This window comes from Drosophila persimilis, unplaced genomic scaffold, assembly GCF_003286085.1.
Source record: "Drosophila persimilis strain 14011-0111.01,24,50 unplaced genomic scaffold, DperRS2 tig00000002-arrow-pilon, whole genome shotgun sequence".
NCBI lineage: Eukaryota > Metazoa > Arthropoda > Insecta > Diptera > Drosophilidae > Drosophila > Drosophila persimilis.
In genome coordinates, this window is record NW_020825289.1 from 22,358,806 (window position 1) to 22,380,304 (window position 21,499).

General features: G+C 47.3%; 3 protein-coding genes across 3 annotated transcripts; 1 reads left to right on the top strand and 2 right to left on the bottom strand.

Annotated features, from left to right (window-relative positions):
• Positions 1 to 3: 3 nt before the first annotated feature.
• LOC113565075 lies at positions 4 to 3,215 on the bottom strand. The gene is made up of 5 exons (XM_026985493.1): positions 2,831 to 3,215; positions 2,044 to 2,157; positions 1,369 to 1,985; positions 1,090 to 1,300; positions 4 to 1,022 (listed from the first exon to the last, which is right to left on the bottom strand). The coding sequence occupies exons 3-5, from the start codon at positions 1,966 to 1,968 to the stop codon at positions 13 to 15; spliced, it is 1,821 nt and encodes a 606-aa protein (XP_026841294.1). The 5' UTR covers positions 1,969 to 1,985; positions 2,044 to 2,157; positions 2,831 to 3,215; the 3' UTR covers positions 4 to 12.
• Positions 3,216 to 5,639: 2,424 nt separating this feature from the next.
• LOC6601577 (protein N-terminal glutamine amidohydrolase) lies at positions 5,640 to 9,374 on the bottom strand. The gene is made up of 5 exons (XM_026985495.1): positions 9,204 to 9,374; positions 6,541 to 6,694; positions 6,329 to 6,477; positions 6,140 to 6,264; positions 5,640 to 6,079 (listed from the first exon to the last, which is right to left on the bottom strand). The coding sequence occupies exons 1-5, from the start codon at positions 9,260 to 9,262 to the stop codon at positions 5,949 to 5,951; spliced, it is 618 nt and encodes a 205-aa protein (XP_026841296.1). The 5' UTR covers positions 9,263 to 9,374; the 3' UTR covers positions 5,640 to 5,948.
• Positions 9,375 to 12,018: 2,644 nt separating this feature from the next.
• Positions 12,019 to 14,845, top strand: LOC6601578 (facilitated trehalose transporter Tret1). The gene is made up of 4 exons (XM_002026633.2): positions 12,019 to 12,240; positions 13,022 to 13,521; positions 13,591 to 13,899; positions 13,957 to 14,845. Exons 2-4 carry the CDS (start codon positions 13,071 to 13,073, stop codon positions 14,742 to 14,744), a joined length of 1,548 nt encoding a protein of 515 aa, XP_002026669.1. The 5' UTR covers positions 12,019 to 12,240; positions 13,022 to 13,070; the 3' UTR covers positions 14,745 to 14,845.
• The last annotated feature ends 6,654 nt before the right edge of the window (positions 14,846 to 21,499 follow it).

Here is a 21,499-nt window from a genome sequence, read left to right on the forward strand (position 1 = left end):
CCATATCCTAGGTTAGTTCACGATGCAGTTTGATGACACTTTGACGTCCGGCTTCAGCTTCGTCTTCGATGCAGAGCCCGTCAAGGATCCCCTCGCCTTTGACTTGGGGTTTCCTTCGCATGTCTCTTTTTTGGCACCCTCCTGGGTATTAAGCGTTGCAGCTGCATTCTCCACTGCAGAATTCGTAGCAGGATTCTCCTTCGGCTTGAGCTTGCCTTGGCTCTGGAATAGATAGCTGCTACTGGGCTTAAGCTGGGAGCCAATCTTTGGCAGTGACTTTTGTTTGACTTCTGGATATAGCTTCGTATTGGATGCACTGCCCGGCAGCGATCCGTTCGTCTTCGGCTTTGGGCTTCCTTGGCTCGTGGAAAAGCTTGCCTTCTTTTTCGCACCCAACTGGGGGTTGGGCGTCGAAATGTGATTGCCTTGGCTCTGGGTTTCCCCAGTTTTCTTCTCGCCCATCTGAGAGTTTAGACTATGCTTCGGCTGGCTATCTTTGGTATTCATCATTGGCATTGGATTCTGTTGGACGTCTGGCTCTGGCTTCAACAGGGATCCGTTCGGCTTCGGCTTGGGGTTTCCTTCGCTCGCCGGAGGGCTTGCCTTCTCTTTGGTACCCAACTCATGATTGGGCGTTACAATCTCTATTTGAGTTGCGGAATTCGAAACGGGAAGGTCCTCTGGGTTGCTTTGGCACTGGGTTGCCACATTATGCTTTTCGCACAACTGGGTATTCATCATTGGCATTGGATTCTGTTGGACGTCTGGCTCTGGCTTCAACAAGGATCCGTTCGGCTTCGGCTTGGGGTTTCCTTCGCTCGCCGGAGGGCTTGCCTTCTCTTTGGTAACCAACTCACGATTGGGCGTTACAATCTCTATTTGAGTTGCGGAATTCGAAACGGGAAGGTCCCCTGGGTTGCTTTGGCACTGGGTTGCCACATTATTCTTTTCGCACAACTGGGTGTTGGGATTGGCCGTCGGCTTGGCAGGCTTTTTTTCAATGCCCCGTTCCTCGCGGTTACCTTGAGAGAGAGAGAGAGAGAGTTTAGTAAGTCGTTGACCGGTTCGTCAGGTGCTTCGTTTGCGTACTGAAGGAGCTGCGCATGTTGTTCCTTATGTCATCCGTGAAGTTGCCTTCGGCCCTGTGGAATCGGTACAAGCTCTTCACTACACAGTTGAACATTTCAGCGCGTTGGGTGGAGCTCAGATCGGCGATCATGTCCAGTTTGGGGTCCCAGAAGAACTGGAGCTTACCCTTGCCCGGAGTCAGCTTCAGGGCATTGGCCAACTTGCTCATCATCTGAAATGAGCGTTCGGGAAAGGGATCAGATCTGTGGGAGTCAGAGGAGAGTAGAATCAATGCCAAACCTCAATAAAGATCTCATGGAGGGGGCTCTGCCAGTAGCGGGGATCCCGCTTAGTGACCTCCCAGAGGAAGACTGTCTTGATGTAGTAGCTCTTCAGATTGCTCAGGTTCTGCTTCGCGTCGCGGAACTTCTTCAGGAGACGCACGGCATTCTTCAGGTTGGCCTTGTCCTTGATCAGTTCGTGTTCGGCGACGTAGTAGGAGGCCCGGAAGGAGTTGTTGTCGGGCTGAGGAGGCTTTAGGGGCTTGGGAATCGCATCCCAGTGCGTGGAGTTGCCAAAGTGCTTCTTCTGATCTCCAGCAAGGACGCTCTGCGCGGCTACCAGCTTGATGCCTGGCACGAAATCCACGGAGTACTTGTAGGGCCCTGTCACGAAGATGGTGTGTGCAGGCCCGCACTTCTTGTACGTCAGCTTGGAGATCGTTTTGTTCACCTCGATCTGGTTGCCAATTTTGTTTAGCGCCTGGGTAACCAGGCCCTGCAGCCAGTTCTGCAGCCTGTCCTCCAGGAGCATGTTCTTCCCGTTAACCAACTTTTGGAGCTGCTCGTAGATGGGTCTGTGATGTTCACTATCTCTGATGGCCTCCATTACCTTCGTCATGTCCAGCGTTACGTTCCCTGCGGTGTTCGGGGCAATTCAGTTTATCGTTCGAGGGAGCTTTCTCTCGAGACTCACCTGGCCTACGGGGATCCGGCTTCACAATGATCCTGTTATTATCGGGGAACTCCAAGTGAATCAGCAAATCAAACTCGTCCGGCTTCGACACCTTCAGGTTGTCGCCATAGCTTCCTGGGAGGGTGAAAGCGCACCCAGCGATTTAGTAGCTGTGCAAACACCTTCATTTGGACGCTATCTAATCAGAAGCTAACAAACTTTTCCTGGAAATTCATGGCGTTTCCTGTTTTATAACAGACCACAAAGAAACCCTCACACTGCCAGGGGAAACTCTTTTCGTATCTGCCCTTGGTTAAACACAAAATAGTCCAATTTATGGGCCGGATTTGACATTTATATCGACCTAATTCTGTTTTTACACGGTAATCTACCGTGATTGGTGATTGGTTCCTTATATTAAAATTAGGGAACAAATTTGAAAACGTTGGAAAAAAAATTTGCGTTTAAAAAATGTCAGCATTGATGTTCACAATATACTAACACATTTCTATTGCAAAATGTAATCCCCTTAAATTTCCAGTAAGACATAATTAGGTGTAATGTTTTAATTGAGTAATTGTATGAATGTGTGAATGAGTGTGAATTCACAGATACATTCTTATCAGAGATTCAAAATTTGATTTTAATAGTTCCCAGAGTTGATAGACTCTCGCGGAGAATCGGACACTCGGAAATGCATGTTTTTACACTCAATGCAGACGAGACAGTCGGCCCACATAGAATTGCATCTACAGCAGTACATACATACATACATATACAGTATCAAAAATTGAACTCTAGTAGTTACCTCCCAAGGTGGATCCCTTGAGCAGCTAGCCCAGCTTCTCGTCGCGCTTCCACAGGGAGTAGAGCTGGTTCCTCAGCTCGGTGTAGTGCGCTGTAAACGTCTTCCGGTCTTTGTCAAAGTTGATTAGTTCGCCGTTCAAATCATTTAAAGTATCTTCCAGGTTCTTTGCCATGACGAATGCACTTCCTCGTCGCCGAGTTCTCTCCGGGCCCCTTTTTTGTGGGATATATGAACTGAACTAATTTTTTTTTCTTAATTTTGAGTTGAATGTCGAATGTTACTGTTCTGTGCTTTCCTCGACGGCGGCGTCCGAAAGACTAATTGAAGAGCGAAGCTTTCGGCCTCGAGAACTTCTTTCCTTTTAGTAAAAACTGATCGTGCTTGTGTTGGAAGTCTCAAGTTTCCTGAAAGAGAAAAGAGAGTCTCTCCATAAAATCTGTTGTTTGGAGCGCACTAAGAAAATAAACATTGGGCCGCCTATGGTACTTGGTAAACACAAATTAATTTTTTTTTTTGTATGAATACGATGAATTCGGAGCGCTTTTTGGATTGAAAGTGCTGATTCGCTGAAAGCCAGAGAGAAGTAGAACAGAAGGATCCGAGGAAGGGGTTAAAATGCAATTTTAAGAATATTTATTGATCGTTTATGTTTAGATTAAGTGGTATTCATATTGGATTTCATTTAGCGCTTTGCATTTGCAGAACCAAGAGAGAACAATTATAATTCATTGATCCATAAACTGTTATGTGTTCCATGTACTGGTATTTGGTATCTGTATCTGTACTACTAGGGAGTTGCAAAGTATGTTACAATAACAATCAAAAGTACGATCGATAGTTTGTACGTTATGTAGGTAGTAATGAGATATATATAAATATAGTTTAACAAAGGCGTAGGCCAATAAAGCATAGAGTTCTTTGTAAATCTTAGTTCTCCACTAATGTGTGTTTATTGCAGGAGGAAGGGAAAATGGTCTTGGGCAGGGATCGCTATCGATCCCTATATCGGGTTACTCAGATCTAATTGAAACCACTTGCAGCCATATTGGACTCTAGGGGGACTCCCAGTTCTGTTTCCAGTCTGTTTGTGTTTTGGCAATTGAAAATTCTCCATAGCATTTTGCAGCTCCCTCTGACTCAGAATAAGGCTGCAGCTGTTGATGTTGTTGTCGTTTGTGTGCTAATGTATATGGTAAGAGTACAGTACATATGTTGCACATATATGCTAAGTAAAAAAGAGTAAAAAGACGCACAGAACCTCGCACAGAGTGGCGCCAAAACTTAGTTTTCTTTAGCTTACTGTTAAGTATATGTATGTATATATCTGCACGTTATATGGGGGCTAGCTGCCCCGTATCATATTGGTTATATGCTTGCTTTTAGTAGAAAAAACTGGAAGAGAGAAATTGTGGCGTTACACGATCTGATGCATTCATTATTTGTGCGTGTTTGTTCGTTTATAATTGATTTTCCACCAACAAATAGTGAGCTCTGCAATCGATTGCTTGGCGATTAATGCGATAAACCATGAGCGAACTATAAAAGTGAAACATTGAAGAATACATGCGTTTAATGCCCATCTTTCAATCTATATTGTATGCAGATGCGAGACATGTTTAACATTGAGAAACGTTTCGTGTTTTGTTATTAAGAGTTTAGGTTTAACTTTGAGACTTTTGCACAGCTTCAATGTATTATACATTCCCATTTATGTTATTAATATTTAGGTGTACGCGGTATTCCCCATACAAATCGAGTTAAAACCTCTTAATACAAATCCAATTAAGTGTAAACGACTGAATCCAAAATAAATGCGAGTTTCGTTAACTAATCTTGAGTGTAAAGGGGGTGTCTGGCGACAAAGAATCGAAATCGAAAGAAAACTTTATAATCCAGATTAGGTGGTATTATAGGGAGGGGTGGGCAGGGAGAGGGACTGCTGCTACCGTAGAGCGTATAATGAATCAGTCTTTGCGCGTCACAAGTCGTCAATCGAACGGGGAAACGATACGATAAATATATCGAAATCAACTCTAAGCGGGTTCGGTTTGGTTGGGGGTGGGGTGGGGCGTGGTTACTCTGCTGAGGATCCTCGGGCATACAAACCGTACAAAAACTAGCTAGATACAAACACACATATTATAAATATTATCTTCGGTTTCGGTCCGTTTCCATTCGATTCGTTTGGATTCACTTTCGTTATGTTACGTTTTGTTGTATACAAAGTAGTAGATACATATGTATATATATTCGAATTACAATTATAATTGTTGTACGAGTACGTAATTAGTGTACAATAAATACGGTAAAACAAGTTAACAAGCATTAATTTAATTATTCTTTTCGATTTAGCTTTAGCTTCGAGTCAACGATTAAGGTTTAAATTTAGATGTAGACTTCGATTTAGATTAAGGTTAAGGCTAAGGTTAAGGTTGCTTTTAGCTTAGCCAAAAATGTAATTACAGAATCAAGAGCGTAGCGTAGTATATCCATATCCATATCTACATATGTATATATGTATCTTCATATATTTCCATATAGATATTCTTGTATGTATCCCATAAATGGTTTGTAAATGTTATAGTTTTACTCGTAATTGGTGCGTTGCCCTTCGCTTAGGCTTGGGTTTTCGGTTTTGGGTTTAAGGGTTAAGATTTCAAAAAGTACTTGAAGAGAGTAACGAATAAAAATTGAATTTCTTGGACTGCCCTTAGCTAGATCCGATCCGTATCAGTATATACTATATGATATACGATGTATGATATATCTATGCGTGTTTTATCGAATACAATACATACAATAAAAAATGTATAATTAGATTTATAATTTCTTTAGAATTGAATTTCAATATAAATGATCTGAAGAGCACAGCGAAGCGCGGCGAGCGGCTTGGCTTGTCTTCTATCTGTTAATCTGAATACAAAAATACAATATCATAAATATATTCATGTGTATATATATGTATGTTTTTATGTATATGCAATTGGTAATTAACTGTCTCTCTGGCTAGCAACTGCACCACAAAAACTAAACTATCTTGACATTATCCTAAGGGACATCGATTATGGGACTATGATGGATGCGTGTGCCTGGTCGCGGATACGGATGTGGATCCTCTTTACTTGTTGTGTTGCGCAACCATATTGGGCGACTTGTAGAAGTTGTGCACGAATTCCGAGAGGCTGTATACGGCGCCGGGGCCCTTTCCGGCACTCATGCAGATGAAGTCGCCCAGACAGTGCATATTGGCTGTGGAAGAGAGACAGTGAGTGTCATTGGTTGTACACCGATTCTAGTATAGCATCTCACTGTTTGATAGAATGGGTGGATATGAGGGCGGCGGCTTGATCCAGCTGCCATCCGGCCGTCGCATGTGCCGCCGGTCTGAGGAGAACTCAATGAGATATGTGTCTGCGGGTATGACTCTGAAGAATCTGAAAATATGTATGAAATGTGTTAGAAAATCATGGGGCTCCATGGAGGGGCGACTGCGCTCACCTGTGATGCTCTGGTCGCAGTGCCAGGTCGGAGCGAAATGTCTCCGTCACGTACTTGTGGAAGTATGTGGGGAAGGGCAGCGTGGTGTCCAGGTCGAACACCAGGCAGCGGTTCGGCGAGGGATTGTGCATGAAGAATACATGGTAGTCCTGTGAAGAAAACAATATGAAATAGTTTCTAAATGGCTAGATTTAATGGATAAGAACACTCACCCATATCACAACTTGATCGTCGCCACGTCCGGCCTTCTGGCGCCACAGCGGCACCGTTCGCCCCTCGTTAGACACGAACACAGCATAGCATGTGCCCAGCTCCTCGGGCCGCGTCCGCTTCACCTGCTCGCAGAGTTTCCACACGTTCTCCTCGCTGCAAGTAACAATTCGCAAGTGGGTTGGGTTATTCACCAATCGACTACTAACATAATGCACTTTCTGAGCCCCAAAACTTTGCACGAAATGCCAACGGTGCCCGCACCAGTGTGGCTTATCAGCAACAGGCCGCCTCTTGGCTTTCGAATTAAAATAATCGATTTTGCTTAGCACGCGGCTGCCTCTGGCCCCAGGTCCCCGTGTGCTCCTTGACTGCCATTTTACTGTTTATGGCTCTTTCAAATAAATTCCAATCAATTTTGCTGCCACACATTGTTGCTCGCATGTTTGTCCTGGCATGGCATGACTGAGGACGAGGTTGGGAATGAGAACAGCCCACGCGATCCACAAACAAGTGGGCGGCGTCAAGTGCATGCGAAGGAGGTATTAAACTGGGGCTACAGACCTCCACCAGGCCAACCAACGGCAGCACTATTCTAGGGATATTCGAAGCCTAGAATACTCTTGCGAGTCTGTACACTGTATGGCGCTATATGATGCCTATATCGTGCAAAGATGAACCAATTTTTCTATCCTATTATCGCATCCACTTACAATATCTTTTCCAGTGGATAGATATAACGAATAAGTTATAGTAAAAAAAGTTATAGTAACACTTTTGTTAAAGCCAAAAAAGGGTGTAGGGAGGTGGAAAAGGAACGGATTAGGAGAGGCACAAGGTTGGCAAGTGGAACCCACTCAAGTTGCACGGTCAAAAGTCGCGACTGGAAGTGGCTTGTGGCGATATCGTGAGCTGGCGGTTTAAATGCACTTCCAGACACTGATTCCTCCGACGCCAGCCCAGTTCGACAGATAACCGAATGGCACATCCCGCTGCCGATGCTAATGGCTGAGTGCCAAAGCCAGGATGCAGTTACCCAACCTTTCGCTCTGCTGCCCCCTCTCCAAACGAACAGACCACACGGTGGGCTGCACATTTCCACAAACAGATGGCGCCTCAGTGTGTATGCATGTGTGAAAGCGAGAGTGTGAGAGAGACAGTGAGAGAGAGTGCGCGTATTCATTCCAAGATTCTCTTCCCCCACTGGAAAGAGGTGATGGGGAGATGGGAATGGCGATGACGTTGACGATGAATCTGAGTGAAAATGTGAGTGCGAGCATTTTGCGAATGTGAATTAATCAATGAACATGTCCTGAAGGGGATTGCAACAAAGGGGGTTCTTTGAGGATGGGGGGACGATGAGGTCAGAGAACGCTACGACATTTCATCCTTACAAATTTACATATGTATGTATGTATATGGTGTCTGTGTGGGTACGTGCATGTCATATGACGAGCGTGTGGTCGGAGACGCACATAAAACTCATATAATTCTTACCACTCCCGCTGCTGCCCGAGGAGTCTACTCCTTGGGGGGGCGCCACCTGCCTGCCAACTTTCCATAACTTTGTCCCTACTAACCCTTCCCTTCCCCTCCGCCTCAACCAACCACGACCATGTCCTCGTCATCGCCATCGTATCGTCTGTGCCGCCATTTTTGCAATTAGCATTTTAAATATTGCACCAACACACACAGCTTGAATACATGCATGCTATATGTATGTGTGTGCTCATACATGAGGATATGTTTAATTTTCGCTTTGGTTTGTTGTTGCTGGTGCCGCTGGTCGTTTGTTTTATAGTCGAAACGCGCCTCTCGCATGTGGCAATAAAAACGAACCGAAAGGTTCAACCCGCGCCACCCCCACCCCCCTGCCCCACATATAGGGGCTCCAACACACACTGTGGCACGCTTTTCTTGTTAGGCAGACATGACCGTTTGACCTAATTTCTGGAGCTGCGCAGCGCGGCACGGCACGGCGCCGCATCACGACTTCGAGGACGGGAAGAGAAAATCTAAAAACAAAGCAAGGGGAAGGGAAGAGCAGAGATGGATAAAATGAAGAAGCAGGAGAAAAAATAACGAATTTGAATGAGATGCGAGGCGCATCGACGAGCGAGGAGTCAAGGTGTATTAGATAGAAGGAGCAGCAGTCTGAAAGAACAGCCTTTAAAGAAGAACCACAGAATTCGGCTTATAGAGATATACGGAATAAACACACAAAAGCATGGAGAGAGAAAGATAGAGAGAGGAAGAGAGAGAGTCACAGGGGAGAAAGCGGAAAGAACAACAGGCGCCCCCGACCCTTGCAAACCACGGCGAATGTCGTTGCCAAAAGAGATAGCGCACGAAAATAAAATATACATAATTAAAGAAGGCAATTCTCCAAAAGCTAGGACTGGCCAAAATAGAGATAATCATTCACAGAAGAAGAAATCTCAGATAATCATTCAAAATCACCATCATTCCCTCTATACATATTCTGTTCATCAAAAAAACGCAAACACTGTATTAATATTCTGCCTCGTATTTCGTGGTGAATGATTTTGCCTAATGAAAAAGTTTTGGTATCCCCGAGTCAGCCAGGCTACCTGCCAGCCTGTACGCATTGTGGGGCAGGATCACGACAAGGGCGAGAACTATGACTATGACTTTAGCTACTCACCAGTAACAGGACACATAGGAGCAATCCGCTATTTTGGGGAACAGAAAGTCTGTGGTCATCTTGATGCGCTTCTGTTTCTGCTAGTAGGACTGGAGTTGGAACTAGACTGCGGTAATGTGGGGTAATCCGAGTTCTGGGTTCCAGATCTGGATCGAGACTAAGTCTGGATCTGTTGATTCTACTTAATTTTCACTGGGAATTTCGGGCGGCTTTATAGGTCACAGCGTGGACATAGACATGCACCTGGACATGGCCGTTGCGTGTGTATCTGTGTATCTTTAGCCGTATCTATAGCAATATCTATAGCTTCTGCTGGTGGGTGACGAAGCCGTCTGGCATTGAGTGAACTGCAGAAGCAGGAGGAGCAGGAGGTGAAAGCTGCTCTGCTCTGCTGTGGTTCTCCTGGGGTCGGCTTCAGCGGCATTCCATGATTGTTCTGATGGTGACTGCTCCGACAGCAATGGCGACGAGGACGAGGGTTTGCACGACGACAATTGGGAAATTGTTGACAGCACGCTTGGGGACTGGGTGGCGGGGGTTGCGGGATTGGATGAGGAGTTGGGTCTAGGGGAAAACTCTGTTTTTATATTTCTGGTTGATTATGTTGCTTTTGCTTTGCTCTGCTTTTCCGCTCTCCTGCTTTTCCAGGATGCTGCCACACGCACACACACACACTGAGACACCGACACGGATACACATACACAGCACTCGCTCTCTGTGCACCGTTCTTCACGCTCCACCGCTCTCCTGGGCGACCCGAAGGAACCGATTTATCGAAGCGTTTTCTCGTTTCCCGATTCTCTTTCTGTTTTTCCGTTTTTCACTTTTCTTTGAGGTTTAAATTATGTTGATAATGCCTCTGTTGCTTCCGCTGCTGCTACTGTCACGGGGACGCGCACCTGCCTATAAACAAGTCCGCTCATCCCTCATCCAATCCCGCTGCTGCTGGAGCCTGGGGCAACAGTAGACTCGGAGACGACACGCTTAACCACTCATAGAGTGGAGGATTCGCTGGATGATGCTCCACCTGCAGAGGTGGCACTGTCACCGGTGTTTACTTTTGGAGTAGGACACTTTGGCTGCTTTAACCCCTCTTTTCACGTTCCAAGACACCCGCTGCCTTTTGCGTTCGAGTCTCGTCTCGATTTTCTTCCGTGTTTTACGCGTGCCTGCCGCTAATGTTGTGCTTGGAGCAGGATTCTATTTGTGTTCATTTTATATTATTTTTCCTGTCACACAGGCCAATTCGGATATTCCGATGAAATATACCGTCTGACCCTAAGAAATATACCAAACCTATGTCACAAATTTCATAATATACCGTAAATATACTGACGAATTATTTTTGTTACATTATATTATATTTGGTTGAATATTACCATTTAGCTAGGATCCTCAGCTCTGAACTAATAATGTCATCCGATTGATAAATCAACGTTCTTTTTATTGGATTTTATTGTAAAATAAGTTTAAACAATGTCCACTAAATTAATTCTTTGCATGATAACTACACAGTTTCTACATATTAACTACATTTGTGTGTGAAAAGTTTAGTTTTTTATTTTTGTAATATACCGAAATATACCAAAGAATTGATCAAGCATACCATTCTATACCACAAAATGAATGAAATATACCAATATATATACTGTAAGCCTGTATGCCATACCCCGTTGACGACATATTTTTTTTATTTATGAATAACGATATTTCTTTTCGATAGACTGTCCTGACTAAGCCCCAAAACCGAAAATATAAACAATATTTGGTACACAGCAACATTCTCCCGCGGATATAGATTCCTTTTGTGAAATAATGTCATACTCAGAATTAAAAACATTCCAACATCCTGTTTTTTGCTGACTTTTACAGCACCAGGGCCCTGCCAAATATCGTACATGTATCGATATCAGGGATGCATAATGTGTCAAGCATTGCCTGACACTTGTTGAGTACTGCGACACGCACATACCCGCGAGCCTAACGGTTTTTTGTTTATGGGATTTAACACCTCGTAAATGAATCGCTATCTAATCGGGGCCAGACCCTAAAGACTTCTAATGGCCAATTGACAGCACGCAATTTAGAACCAGCCTTTGTCTCTTCGCTTAATACATTGCTGGGCAAATATTGCAACAGTGAAGGCGAAATATATTCATTATTCGATAAGATAAATCACTGTTTGTCGCCGCGGGCTCTTGGGAGTGGACTTCCACTCGTCTGATGCCCCACAAAAAACAACAGCGATGAGCGTATGGCTGATTAAATTCAAAGCTGATAAGCCAATGCCACAAGATACAACAATTCTATACTACTTGTGGCATCATATGGTAACCCAGACATTAAAAAGAGGCTCATTAAGTATTTATTTACGTTTAATTTGCATTTTGCGTGTAAAGGTTATGCCAACCGATCCGATAAGCCGATATTGCGTACTGGCGTAGGGCGAGGCGGGAGCGAGAGGTGTTCTAAACCCCTTTATTCATTAAAGAAGCCAGCCACAAATCGATCCACAGTGATCCCCCATTATCAGCAGCGATCAAAACGATCATGACACACAAAAGTCACACAAACAGCAATCGATTGGCCGGTTGGGGCGGGGCGGTGACGTTTCCTCTAAGTTTCCTCAACGGGGCATACGCTTTATCGCTTCTGCCCGTCCGGACATGAGAGAGTCTGTTGGGAAGGAGAGAATTTGTCGCGAAGCGTAGCGCTCGCTCGGTAGAAATCCGTGTAGTTGAGCGGACCGCAGAGAAGCAGAGGAGTCGGGTGTCGAGTCGAGGCGCATCTAACGTGGCAAGCGGCGTTCAGTTGGCTCCAGCGTTTTGCCGTCGACGGTTGCTCCATTCGCTCTATTCCGCTGTGCCGCCCCGACAGACTTGCCTAAAGTATTGTCTCGCTTTTTGGGCCATAAACACACGGCTTTGATTTTTGGCTAGAAGTCGCAGAACCTGTTTTCCCGCTCTGTGGATTTTTGGTTCAGCAGGTTATCTCTACCAGCGAGCCCTCGTGGTGGTGGAAAACAGAGGCTTCCCGAGTGAGTATTGCTCAATTGATTTGTGTGGATGCATAGCCGTTAATTGGCGTCGATTGATCAAAGTAATGCACAAACACTTGCGATCCACAAACAAACTTTGAATAACCTCTGGAAAGGTCTACGAATCGCGGATCAACTGTTTCCCTTGGACACTGGCCAGGGTTTGGGCACTATCGCCCTAGTCCCTTATCACCGTATGGCAACGAAAACAATAACTCTTTGAAGTAAACAACAATTCACAGAATATCTCGTTCTAACCACAGTCGCACGACCAATTTGTGATGGCCTGATGTTTTAAAAAATTTAGCCCGATTATCGAAGACCCGTTTTGGAAGATCTTCCCTTTCCATAGCGCAAACATGAACAGAAATTATCCAATCGCGTTGGTAGAGTTCTTGCGTTTCGCGTCTGAATTTTTTGGGGAATCCTATCCATAAAGGTCTTTTGATATCCGAATAATGATGTAATGCATCTAAATAATGTAGACATCTCAAAGATGGACAGACTAATTGAGAACGGGGCCACAGTGTCTGTTACTTAGATACAGAAAATATTACTTTATTGGGCCGGATATGCTTTCGTTTTTTGCGTTGATATATTACTTGACTTAAGGCTTCTGAGAAGGGTATGCACTGTCGTACGTACGTACTATACGTATAGTACAAACAACCAGACAGAACGAGTATTCAGTGGGGACTACGATTACTCGTATCTGATCTGTTTGCTCTCCGTGAGAGTACCGCCAAATGCTAATATTGGCTTTACATCACTCCACTCACAGGCCGCAGAAGAGATAACAGGAGGTTCCTGGACCGGCACGTGATTCGGCCATGGGTCTGACAGAGGAGGAGCTACACACCAATGGCCACCTCAAGCCCCAGATCATCTCGGGCATGGACCGGCCGCTGCAGACGAAGCCACTGGGCGAGCAGCCGCGAGCCGTGCGCCGGCAGGCGATTGCCGTGATCCTGGCCAATGTGGGCGTGCTGTCCACTGGCATGACCCTGGCCATTCCCACGGTCACGCTGGACCAGCTAAAGGACGAGACGGAACCGGTGCACTTGAATGGGACGCAGGCGTCCTGGTTCGCCTCAGTGAACGCCCTGGCCGCACCACTCGGCGGCCTGCTGTCTGGGGTGCTGCTTGACAGGATCGGTCGCAAGCGGACGCTGGTCGTGCTGAACATCCTTAACATCGCTGCCTGGATCCTGCTCGCCACCGCCAGCCAAACAGACTCCCACTCCTTCTTCTGGCAGCTCATCGTCTCCCGCTTCATCTTGGGTAAGCATCCGTGTGGTTTTCGACAAGCGATTATCGGTCATTGCTTATTCGATGAAATTAAAATTCCAGGCATTGGCATGGGCCTGGCCAGCGCCCCGCCTGGGGTGTACGCAGCGGAGATCAGCGTGCCTCGGACGCGGGGCAGCCTCATTCTGGGTACATCCATCTCGGTGGCCGGGGGCATAACGATCCTCTACGGCATCGGCTTCTTCATCCGCGACGACTTTCGGTTAATCGCGCTCATCTGCTGCGGCTACCAGCTGGTGGCCCTGCTCTGCGTCCTGCCCCTACCCGAGAGCCATTGCTGGCTGCTGGCCAAGAAGAGGCTGGCCGAGGCCAAGAAGTCCCTCAACTACTTCCGCGGTCTGGAAAAGTCCCGTGAGTAGCATTCTCCAACTGTGTACACCATTCTCTGATCTCTCTCTCTCTCCGCAGCGCATATTACGCATCCCCAGGTGCTGGACGAGTTCCAGGTGCTACAGAAGTCGCTGCAGCTGCGGGACGCCGAGGAGAAGCCCTCGTTTTTGCGGAACATGCGGCTGCCGGAGGTGCACAAGCCGCTGCTCATCCTGATGTCCCTGTTCGCTTTCCAGCAGCTGACGGGCATCTTCGTGGTCATCGTCTACGCCGTGCAGATCTCCCTAGAAGCGGGCATCTCCATCGACCCCTTCATGTGCGCTCTGCTCATCGGGCTGGCCCGCCTGGTCACCACCTGCCCCATGGGCTACGTCCTGGAGGCGTGGGGCCGCCGACGGGCCGGCATCATCTCCACCCTGGGCATGTGCGCTTGCATGTTCCTGCTGGCCGGCCACAGCTGGAGCAATCTGCTCCGCGACGTCCCCTATCTGCCCGTGGTCGCCATCGTGGGCTTCATCATCCTGAGCACCCTCGGCCTCTACACACTCCCCTTCTTCATGATCTCGGAGCTCTTTCCGCTGAAGGTGCGCGGTCCGGCCTCGGGAGTCACCGTGGCCGTCGGCATGTTCATCTCCTTCCTGTGCCTCAAGACCTTCCCAGATCTGAAGGAGGCCATCGGCATGAGTAAGTGCTTCGTATTCTTCGGCGTCATGTCCCTCCTGGCCATGATCTTCATCTACTGGGCTCTGCCCGAGACACGGCGGCGCACCCTGCTCGAAATCGAGGAGCAGTTCCGTTCCGGGAAGCGTCGAGCCCCCGCCGACGTCGAGATGCAGGAGGTCTTTGTCCGCAAGCCGGAGCAGTGATGCAAGAGCAGGAGAAGGAGATAATCTTAAGTAGATCCGCATGAGTGCCTAGTACTGTGATAAACCACAAATACACAATCAAACGTTTGCACAAAACTCAATCGAAGTGTCTTTTGTTCATGAGCGACAAAAAATAGATGGAAGTAATCGAAACCATATAAGAATCGTATATTTTCCATTTATTAATGGAAGATATAAAGCGGAACTTTTGGCGGATTATCTGATTATCATATCTAAAGTGTTTGTTGCCAAAGTTTCCCTCCAGATTTCGCTTACTGATAGTATATATTGTACGTAATCGTAGCAGAATGTCTTGACTTTTCTCTTTTGTTTTTTGTAGAATTAATGACACATAAGTCCGCGTAGACCTAGGCCGATGCCGCTGTCTGATAAGAGGCAGCCCAGCCTACCTGCTCGACTAACACTCACAGTCACTCTACACTGATAGAAGTTAGTGGCACGAACAGTTATTTCGTCGCGATTTGAGCACTCAATTACATACGGAACGAGTTCCCGCTCACATTCTCAATCACAAATGCTCTCTTTTGAATGTCAGGTTCGTGGCCAACGTCATTTGTTTTGCGAGCGACAGAGAGAAACCGATCTCAGCTTTAGGTGTGTAATCGATTTGATTATGCAAATTTTGTATAGGAGCGCCATCGACCTACATACAATATGTGCATGTTGTTACGCAACTTGTTTCAACGATCGACCAGAGAGAGAGATCTGTCGGATCTCTGTGTAGAACGATTGATTTTTCTACTAAATAGTCGTACATTTTTTCTAATAAACAGTCGAAGCATACAAATGGCTTACAAAAGGCAATAAACAAACGACTAGTCAAGTATGCTCGTTATACTGGCTATTATTAGTTAATCTACATGCAACGTTTTAGCGAAACAAATGATATAATCTTTGGGCTATAGCTTCTCAACATATCAGATGATCTGTGGTCTATGTCTTTCAAATCGCCACGATTTGGAGTCCACATTGATTCTCCCCAGTCCACTCAATGACCGCTCACATATGTATAATCTGATATTCTATGGCTATTCCCTTTTCCCTATTCAACAGTTCCGGATGTCCCTCTGTCAACGCGTGTGGTCATCTTTCATCTGTATAAGCAGGCAAGGAGTCGGCCTCGTGTGGACACTCGAAGGAGGAAGGTACCGTAGCAGATGCAATTGCCAGCCATCAAGTTCCGTGCAGATCTGCGTTATGGTAATGTTAATGGTAATGTCCATAATGTGAAAGGAGAGGCCTCTGAGGAGTGCAGAGATCGGCGTACTCGGAGCTTGTTGCAGCATCCACAATCCACAAGGCAAAGGCCCCAACCCCTTCATTACGCCGCCGGCAAGGGGCTGCCAAAAAAAAAAAATTGAGGGAAAAATCTGTTCTGCTTTGGTCATTAAATGCAACTCCGCAGACGGGCAGGATGCGTGTGCCCCGAAAATCGTTCGTTGGTTCCGTCTGGGAGCGCGTTAAAAGCGCATTCTGTCCATCCATCCATCCATCCATCGATCCTCCCATCATCCCGAATGTCTGGAGGCGTTGAGGCGTACGTTTATGTAATTATAATAAGTTTTCAATTTTATGGCTTAATAATGTGGTGGGGAAGCGGGCAGTGAAGGCACAGCTTCACCTTCATCTCTGCTGCAGTCCCATCTGCTGCAGTCCCCCCTACTGCAGCTGGATCCACTGCTGCTGCTGCTGCTGGTGCCCCATCATTAGGCGACAAGCGTTTAAGCAATGTCCAGAGTCAGAGCATCCGAAGCAAGAGTAAATTGTTTTGGGGCGATTAAGTCAACAAGACGGCGCTAACATGCACCACGGACCAGATCCAGGGACCACGGACGGAGCAGAAGGTAGGTTGAATGAACTGCTGCTGAGCTGCCGGTCTGAGACAGGGATAATGCCGAAAATTGATGAGCTGCAAATGTGCGAACATTTAAGTTTCCGCTGCACCCGCTTCGCTCCCCTACCCTTAGCCACCCGGCAGTCGGGGTGCATTGATTCATATGCATAATCCGACACCTGCCGCGAATTTCGCACTTGGAAGCGCATCAATTACAGATCATCGCTGGACAGATAGAAATGTTAACAGCTCGACAAAGTCAGAATCGGAGTCAGAGACGAGTTAATGACACGTAACGTTTGATGCGCCAACAAGGCAAGGACAATGGAAGTGGACGAGGGCAATCGACATATGCGGTCTCGAATAACGACAATCTGTGCGCGTTTCAGAGGTGTGCTATCAGTGTTCTATTCAGCAGAAAGGAGCGGGGGTACCACCCAGCCACCCAAGCGTAAACCGCATAGCCGCATAAGCGATGCGGATCCGGATCCGGATGACGATCATCCCAACCCATTGTGTGGACGGTCTTTGATCTGTCATCATAATCCCCCGAAACACACAGCATGTCGCGCGTGTGTTTTGGGATTCGATTCAGGGGTTCTATTCGGTTCTGTTCTGTTATGTTCTGTTATGGGTTGCTCGCTTTGTTATGATGCGAATTTGATCATGTTTATAAGGCAATAAATTAGAAAATCATCACCGAGTCGCAGCCACAGGCACTCGAAAAGGACTATTATAAGCTACGTCTTTGTTGTGTCTGAGGGACAATGTAGCGAGTACATTAAACGGTTAATTTATGGTTACCTCTGTAGTGCTCTCTTTCTCGTAAAAGGGTGGCTCCTCGTGTAGTGCAGTGCCAGTCCCCTCCCCAAATGACATTGTTAAAACGCCCCAAGTGTCTGCAATTTGTGGATGCACTTAATGTAGTTATAATTTTTAAATGCCGCAGTCCCCAGAGACCCGACGGATCCAGCCAACGTGGGCTTTAAGGGCTACTAACCCTTCCTCTGATCGGCGCTTTCTGATTGCACACCTTGGGTAAGCTCGATCTTTCCGATCCGATCCGATCCTCTCCCTTGCTCGCAAATTGCATTCGGGGATCGCTGCAGCTGCACACACGACAGGCATACAGGCAGACATGCATACAGTCATACGTGTGTCCAGAGGTCGAAGACGCGTCGATCAGGTATCGGGGCAAAAACCAGAAGTGATTTTTGGCAACATTACAGATTCGGCAGTGCAGAACCTGTGTTTACCTTCGATCCGATAATCGTTACCCGGCAGCACGGGGAGGGCAGCCTTTGCCTCCTCCTTCCTAAAGTGTCTGTAGCAAGGTGTGCAGACTGCCACATTAGGCTGAAGCTGGAGCTGGAGCTGGAGCTGCAGCTGAGGCATGGCTGATCAGACTGTAAGTGGCATTGGCATTGGGGGGCGTGGGGGAAAGCTAGCCAAACTTGACCCCAGAGGCATTGCTTAACTCGATGATCATTCGGATGAGCAATGGGCCGATGGGTGCTGGGTGCAGGAATGCCGTAAGATTTATGAACGGAAGGATAGATGGATGGATGGATGGGGCGGTGGGCGGTGCCACGCAAAGCACTGATACTCCCAAGTACTTGGGCCAGCACTGGACTTTAATTTTTCAATTAGTTGAGCTACCGTATTTGACTTTTGCTCCTGCCCTGCCAGAGTCCAGAGTCGGATCGGATCCAGCGAAGCGGCTACCGACCACCGCCAAAGGGGACAACGAACCGAATGATCATTCAGCCTGGATCTGGGATCTGGAGATGCAGATGGAGACCATGGAGACCAGACAGGGGACAGAGGGACTGGGTCTCCGAGAGAGGGGCACAACAACAGTCAAAGAGGCACTGGGGCATCGTAAAAATATTGCATTTAGGCAGAGCGATGGACGGCAAACGCTTTCCGCGTTTTCGTTTTACGATTGCAACGATGCAACAGAACCCAGCCACCTCTCGAAGTGGCAAAGTTTTATGATTATTTTAACACTTTTGCTGGCTTAGACTCGGCACTTGGGCAATGGGCAATGGGAACTGGCTTCAAGAGGAAGCCCAAGCTGAAGCCAAGGATGGCATAGACAAGCGTATAATTGATTTGAATTCTATGATGTGTGTTGGCCGATTTCCAGAGGCGTTGCGAGCCATAAAAACCATAATTACAAGAAGAGTTCGGCCAGTTCGGGGAGTTTGGGGGCAGTTCACAGAGCAGCACCAGGAGCCCCCCAAATGGGGCATCCTTCTCAAGGCAGAGAAAGACGAGAGATTGCAGAGTTCCACAAAAGCCCAATCCATACAGAAAGAGCAGTCCCCAATCGATTTGCGGGGCCCATTCTATAAGGATATAAGGCTCCTATGTATCCTTTTGGCACATCCTATCATTAGCCTGTCAGCGGCTTCGAGCTGCGCTTCCATGTGGATGTGGATGTCGATGTCGTCGTGTTTATTGTGTTTGATCAAATAATTTCTGTTTTTATGGCACAATAAATGTCCTGTCCTTTCGCTGGGGTCCATTTTCCCCTCATCTTTCTTGTGCTTTGTCTCCTGGTTGTGGTTCCTGCTCTTTCCTTTTTCAATTTGGCCATAATTATGTCAGACATTTAATTTATCGCAAGCAAAGGTCCTGCCTGCCTTCTTCGGCGGCGGCTTCTTCTCTGCCATCTTTCTCGTTTGTTCCTCCAGCAGCACACACGCAAACTTTCGGACCAGGACTCACCCTTCTCTCCGACAGGGAGAGAGTCGAGAGTAGATTCTCGCCATCTCCCTCTGGGTGTCCTGTCGGCCATTTTCCCAGTGTCGTCAGGGTTCAGTGGAGCGGAGGACAGGCCGGGGGGGGGGGGGGGGGGGGGGGCCCAGCAGAGGCCCCTTCTCGTCTCTTAATGTGAGAATATGCGTTGTCCTGTCAAGTCCTCTCTTGTAATTGCTCATTTTGCTTATCTGCTCGCCCAATCCGACCCCGGACTCTGACCAGGCTCTGGTCCTGTGTGCAGTGCAGGTGTGGAATGTCCTAGATGGATCAATAAAAAAAAACCCTGTAAACTCTATAAAAATTTCGATTTGTGGAAATTGCGTTTTTATTAATTGGCTTTGACATGCCACTCGTCTTGTGTCCTGTACCACTGTGTGTCGGGTGTCCTCTGTCCTGTTTCTTCTGCCCTAGTTTTTATGGCACTCGAAAATCGCGTGCAGCAGTCCGCCTACAACTGTGGCACGAAAGGGCAATGCGACTCCTAGACGAGAGAGATATTGCAGAGGAAAGTGATAGTCCGCCGAAGGACTTTTATCTTATCGGCATTGTTCTTGTCGGCGATTGTCTTTGGGCCTTTGGGTAGTTGCTGTCTCTCTGTGGGTCTGTCTGTGCGGCGCGTGTCCCTGACGCAAGGTGCATCGTGAGGCGAGAGGCGAGTCTGCGTTGCAACCTGCCTGACTGCATCCATCATCGCGTGGCAGAGTGCCACAGAGCCGCAGCAATGCTCATGATTTGAGGCACATGCGTAACCTGCGCCAATTTGGCGACCCGCACACAGGAATCCTACTCGGTTCTCCATCCTCTTGTGCCTCTTTTTGTTGAACAATTTTCAGGGAACCGCCGCTTGCATCTGCTGATTGCCAGGACCAAGCGATGGCAACAGCAAAAGCAAGAAAACCCTCAATTAGGCCGCCCCTGCAATTAGAAAAGATACTTTTGATATTCCTGACCCTCTCTGCAAAAACCATCAGCCAACAGCAACACACGCAGAAGCAGCAGCAGCAGCAAGAACTAATTTGTGGCAAGTTCGAGCAACTAATTCCCCCTTTAGAAGGGCGCCCACGCCAGAGAATTAAACTTTTTGTCCGCTTCCCAGGCGAATTCCAGCGGCGGACACCGCTCATTAATGGACCATGAAATCTAGACGCAGACGGGACCCGAGACCCGAGACCCGAGACCCAGGACCCACCGGCAGCCCCCAGGCACGAGCCGAGGCGGCAGCTTCAGCTACTGTCTTGGTTTTTTGGATCCTCCAAAGCCAAGCCTTGCTGCCTCCTGATGATGAGCTGGGGGCACGCATCGAGGAATGCGTCGCCTGTGGCGCGGTTCGGAGCTGAGTTTAAATTTGAATTCGAATTTTGATTAGAGGAAAAAGTGATGTGGGTGTCGCTTCCTTGGAGAAGACTCTCTGCTCTCTCTTCTGCCGGAGTGGAGTGGATTTCATTTCAATTACAATATAAGCGAGTGTAAGTTCTCCTGTTTACCCGATAGCGATCGCCTGACGGACGAACGCTCGGACGGACGGACGGACGGACGGACGGACGGACGGAGGGCGCGTGGAAAACCAAGTCAATCGGAAGAAGTTAAGCCGATTGCCCAGCCCCCTTTTTATACCAATTGCGACAACCGCTTTGAAACCCTGAAAAAGCCAAACTTCCCACTTCCGTTGCTCATTTGAGAATGCCCTGCCCTGCCAAGGGTCAAAGGGTAAGTCAGACCAGATAGGAGGTTTGTACCGCTAGAAGCAGTCATCGAGGGCAGAGAAAGGCACAGAAAGGACATCCTGAAGTAATCGGTTTAGAAAAGTATATGGATATGGGTATGGGTATAGAAGTAACAGTTAGTATAAAGAATCATGCAGCGATTCCAAAATGTATTAGAAAATGGATCTTTAGATAGTTAGATATGGCGGCATTTGAATCAACATAGAGAGGGTCATAAATGGTTAGTTGAATACATTAACACTTATAGGGATTGAGATATTCCTAAACAGATGGATAGCTACCAACCCATTGTTCTTGTCTTTTTCCGCTTAAAGGGTATCCCACATTCGAGGCCTACCACTCTTCGAAAAGGCATTGCTAAACGCACTTCCCACACAGATTTGTGTGTCTGTGTGTGCGCCTTAATTGGG